The 4,538-nt window shown below is 42.4% G+C and overlaps 1 protein-coding gene across 1 annotated transcript; it reads right to left on the bottom strand.

Annotated features, from left to right (window-relative positions):
* Positions 1 to 1,370: 1,370 nt before the first annotated feature.
* LOC120416414 (uncharacterized) lies at positions 1,371 to 3,705 on the bottom strand (the record flags this gene model as incomplete). Its single annotated transcript, XM_039578167.1, has 5 exons — positions 3,699 to 3,705; positions 2,750 to 2,890; positions 1,925 to 2,269; positions 1,659 to 1,873; positions 1,371 to 1,616 (listed from the first exon to the last, which is right to left on the bottom strand). Coding segments are annotated over exons 1-5 (954 nt in total), but the record flags the coding sequence as incomplete, so codon positions are not given.
* Between the last annotated feature and the right edge of the window lie 833 nt (positions 3,706 to 4,538).

The raw sequence follows: 4,538 nt of genomic DNA, 5'->3' as shown, positions 1-4,538 counted from the left end.
GAAATTTGGGAATTTGAGAAAATAGGAATTTAGGAATTATAGAATTTAGGAATTCAGGAATTTGGGAATTTAGGAAATTAGGAATTCAGGAATTTTGGAATTTTGGAATTTAGGAATTTGGGAATTTGGAAATTTGAAAATTTGGGAATTTGGGAATTTAGGAATTAAGTTATTTTGGAATTTTGGAATATTTGAATTTAGGAATTTGGAAATTTATGAATTTGGAAATTTGGGAATATGGGAGTTTAGGAATTTAGGAATTTAGGAATAGAGGAATTTAGGAATTTGGGAATTTAGGAATTATGGAATTTAGGAATTCAGGAATTTAGGAATTAAGTAATTTAGGAATTTAGGAATATAGGAATTTAGGAATATAGGAATTTAGGAATATAGGAATTTAGGAATATAGGAATTTAGGAATATAGGAATTTAGGAATTTGGGAATTTGGGATATTAGAATTTTAGAATTTTAGAGTTTGAGAATTTTAGAATTTTAGAGTTTAAGAATTTTAGAATTTTAGAAATTTAGAATTTTCAGAATTTTAGAATTTTAGAATTTCAGAATTTTAGAATTTTAGAATTTTAGAATTTTAGAATTTTAGAATTTTAGAATTTTAGAATTTTAGAATTTTAGAATTTTAGAATTTTAGAATTTTAGAATTTTAGAATTTTAGAATTTTAGAATTTTAGAATTTTAGAATTTTAGAATTTTAGAATTTTAGAATTTTAGAATTTTAGAATTTTAGAATTTTAGAATTTTAGAATTTCAGAATTTTAGATTTTTAGAATTTTAGATTTTTAGAATTTTAGAATTTTAGAATTTTAGAATTTTAGAATTTTAGAATTTTCGAATTTTCGAATTTTCGAATTTTCGAATTTTCGAATTTTCGAATTTTCGAATTTTCGAATTTTCAAATTTTAGAATTTTAGAATTTTAGAATTTTAGAATTTAGAATTTTAGAATTTTAGAATTTTAGAATTTTAGAATTTTAGAATTTTAGAATTTTAGAATTTTAGAATTTTAGAATTTTAGAATTTTAGAATGTTAGAATGTTAGAATTTTAGAATTTTAGAATTTTAGAATTTTAGAATTTTAGAGGAGGAGGAGGAGGAGGAGGAGGAGGAGGAGGAGGAGGAGGAGGAGGAGGAGGAGGAGGAGGAGGAGGAGGAGGAGGAGGAGGAGGAGGAGGAGGAGGAGGAGGAGGAGGAGGAGGAGGAGGAGGAGGAGGAGGAGGAGGAGGAGGAGGAGGAGGAGGAGGAGGAGGAGGAGGAGGAGGAGGAGGAGGAGGAGGAGGAGGAGGAGGAGGAGGAGGAGGAGGAGGAGGAGGAGGAGGAGGAGGAGGAGGAGGAGGAGGAGGAGGAGGAGGAGGAGGAGGAGGAGGAGGAGGAGGAGGAGGAGGAGGAGGAGGAGGAGGAGGTTCCACTCGGCGCTGGCCGTTCAGTTGGGTGAAGAGGTGCTGACCAGGTTGGAGAAACTGACCGACGAAGTTTGCTGGACGGCGTTCGAGTTCTCCACGGACGGAACAGGGAATTGCCGCAACGCCGACCGGAGGTTTGTTCTCCGTTTGCTCGCCGCCGACGTACTTGTTTTGCTTCTCGATCTTCTTGCGCTCCGACTAGGTGATGCACTCGGACATGGCAAACGACTGCTCGAACACCGCCGACGAGATGACGCTCCGCGTGTCGTTCCCAAATTCGCTCGGTGTTTCCTCCCCAGCTGGCGTTACCGGAGGATCCTTCGGAGTTCCAGCCTTGCCCCCGCTCCCTCCCACAACCGGATTCTGACCGTCTAACAGTGGCAACTGATTGCCTATTATCCGCCGCCTTCTTCTAAATCCCAAAGATCTCCCGGAACAACTCCCGGTGCTACGGGCTGAACCGGAACCGCGAGTCAATCACGGCTTGATCCTCGTAGATGCTGAACTTGCAGTCCTCCCGTCCGCCAAAAAGTTCCTCGGCCGCTCGTCCATCTGCGTCGTCTTGCTGCTGATCTTGTCCGAGAACCCGGAGCTGATCGTTTCCGTCTCGGAAAAGTCCATCGGCGTTCGCAGCTCAATCTTTCGCCGCGTCGTGCCCCGTTGCTGCTCTGGCCGTCTTCTTGCGGTTGCCGTGTTCGTGGGTGAACTTGGTAATGAGAGCGAGCTGAAATCGCCCGAGCCGAGCTCTTCACCCTGCCGTTGATCCAACGACTGCTGCGTCTGACCTTGGCCTTGCTGCTGCGGCGGGGTCACTCCGGTGTAGGTGGAGGAGGACGCCTTGCCTCTCGTTGCTTTTTTCTCCCGAAAACAAAAAAAAACTTGGCTAAAACACAAACTGCCACGATCACTCGGTTGACGTTTTGATTATTTTGGCTGCGTTTTGACAGTTGTTACGGGGGAATCGTAGGGGACGGTTGCCAATTTTGAGAACAAAATGTTTCAAAATCGATGAGAATGTTGTCGATTTTGAAAACATTGTCGATCAAATCGAAAACAATCGATGTTTTCGATTTTATCGCAACTTGTTTTCGGTTATGCGGACCGGATTTCTATCCGTGTACAAAAGCGATCCAACATGTAAAACCACTTAGAGTTGTCTGAGAAGCACGCCACGGAAAACGGCGGGGACAGTGCCGGGAACAAACGGCCGTGTTTGTCGTCGTCACTGGTGCGTCGCTTCCAAACGTGAATCTGTTAGTGTCCGGCTTTGCGGCCGTTGACTCCTTTGTGTGTTGCTGTTACTCTTCTTGGCCTTGATCTCATCCAGATACTTTTTGTGATTTTGAAGATCGGCGTCAGCTTGCACACCGGATTCTCCTTGACTTTCTCCGAAATCCAAGTGGCCTCGGCCAGTTTGAGCGCCTTCACATTGGCAGCATACTCCTCATCCGCGGTGCCTTTGCCGGCGGAGCCTGTGTGTCCTCCTTCGGCGGGATTCCAACCCCAAAAAAGACTTGCTTGCTCGGGTTGGTCGTGGCAAAGATGCTGGCTCCCAGCGCGGACGTCGTGGCCACCGCGAAAGCGAAAATTGACTGACTCTCCTTCGGCCGGTTAAAACGCCGGTGTCTACGTCACCCCGGCGAATCCCTTGAACGCATCAAACACCGACGACGATACACTGCTGCCTGCGGAATCAATGCCGGTGACTCCGTTTTTATGACGCGTTTTTTCAGCTCGTCCTCGGGCCCGCCTCCTCCTCCTCGTTCCAGTTCCTGACGTAGTATCCTCTGAGTTCTCGAAGCCGTGACTGCGGTCGGCCGGAAGAAGACCACACGTAGACTTCGTTCCGAACCAGGTTGGCCACTTCAATTTCCAAACGTTTGCTTTACGTTTGTTTTGTTTTGATGTTTTGACGTTTGTCCGTCAGCCCAAGAAAAAAATGAAGGGTAAGAATACGCTAATTGATTAGCGAGAATCCTAATCAACTAATTGAAAATTCTAATCAACTAAACGATTATTTTTAATCAATTGAGCTTGTGTCTCGCCCCTCGAAATGGCTCAATCTTAAGTCGTACAATTTATGCAAAATTAATTTACTCTGGCTTAAATAATTTTCCGATTCCTGCTTCTCCAAATTTGTCGACTGCAAATCGTGAAAAAGGCTTGATTTCGCCTACGAAGGCTCTGACTTAGCAACTCTGGTGAAATTATTTTCAATCTTGTGCAAAGTTTAAAATCATAAAATTAATTAAATAATTGTTGAATTCCAACACCCAGAACTTGGCATCGGCATACGAGAGGATAAAGAGCACGATTCGGTAGTAAAATGGTACTGTGTGCGGACGGAGAGAATAAATCCCGAAATTACCGAGAGTAGGGGAACTATACCCTTTTTCAGCCCATTTCTATTATCGGCCTATCAGCACTTTGATCATAAATTACAGCTTTCATAAAGTGTTTTTGACTGATCCAAAGTAACAAATAGCTCAAATAAAAGTGAGCAAGCAACTCTTGATTGTTGATACATCTGAAAAAGTTGATTCTTGATTAGGGCATTTGATAATTAATTATGTTGGTACTGATATTAGTGGATATTTTGTCTTCCTAAATGTCGTAAAAAGTTTATAAAATTCATTAATTTAGTTTTCGTATATAAAAAATACATGTAACGAGTATAAAAACCAAACAAATAGGTGGAAAATAATTCAAAATAAATGTTTATGCTAGAAGCTCTTTAAATTTTGGCAACACTTTTCTCTGACAGGTGGACCGGCCACTTTTGGCACTGACAGTTCTGTTTGTTTTTGTTCTTCAAATTCGGACCGGTGCAAAACAAAAGAGTAAAAAATCCACGAAAATAATCGGGATCGTTTCCGGCGAGGCGTACGTGATTCGGTTTGAACCTGATCCGGATCGACTTTTGGCAAATTATTCTGCTTACGGCGGGGGTGTTTGTGTTATTGTCGGCGGCCAAACTATCGGACAACGCGCTGTTCTACTACATTTGTGGGATTTGATGGGGCATTTTCGCCAGCTTTTTGGTGGTTGTCTATTTGACCAGAATGATCTTCCCCCGGAAGCCGATAATGTACGGCGTAATGCTGGGAGGATGCACGCTCG

Source organism: Culex pipiens, chromosome 2, assembly GCF_016801865.2.
Source record: "Culex pipiens pallens isolate TS chromosome 2, TS_CPP_V2, whole genome shotgun sequence".
Taxonomy (NCBI): domain Eukaryota; kingdom Metazoa; phylum Arthropoda; class Insecta; order Diptera; family Culicidae; genus Culex; species Culex pipiens.
Note: the sequence above shows the minus strand (reverse complement) of the source record. Positions and strands in the feature narration are given on the sequence as shown.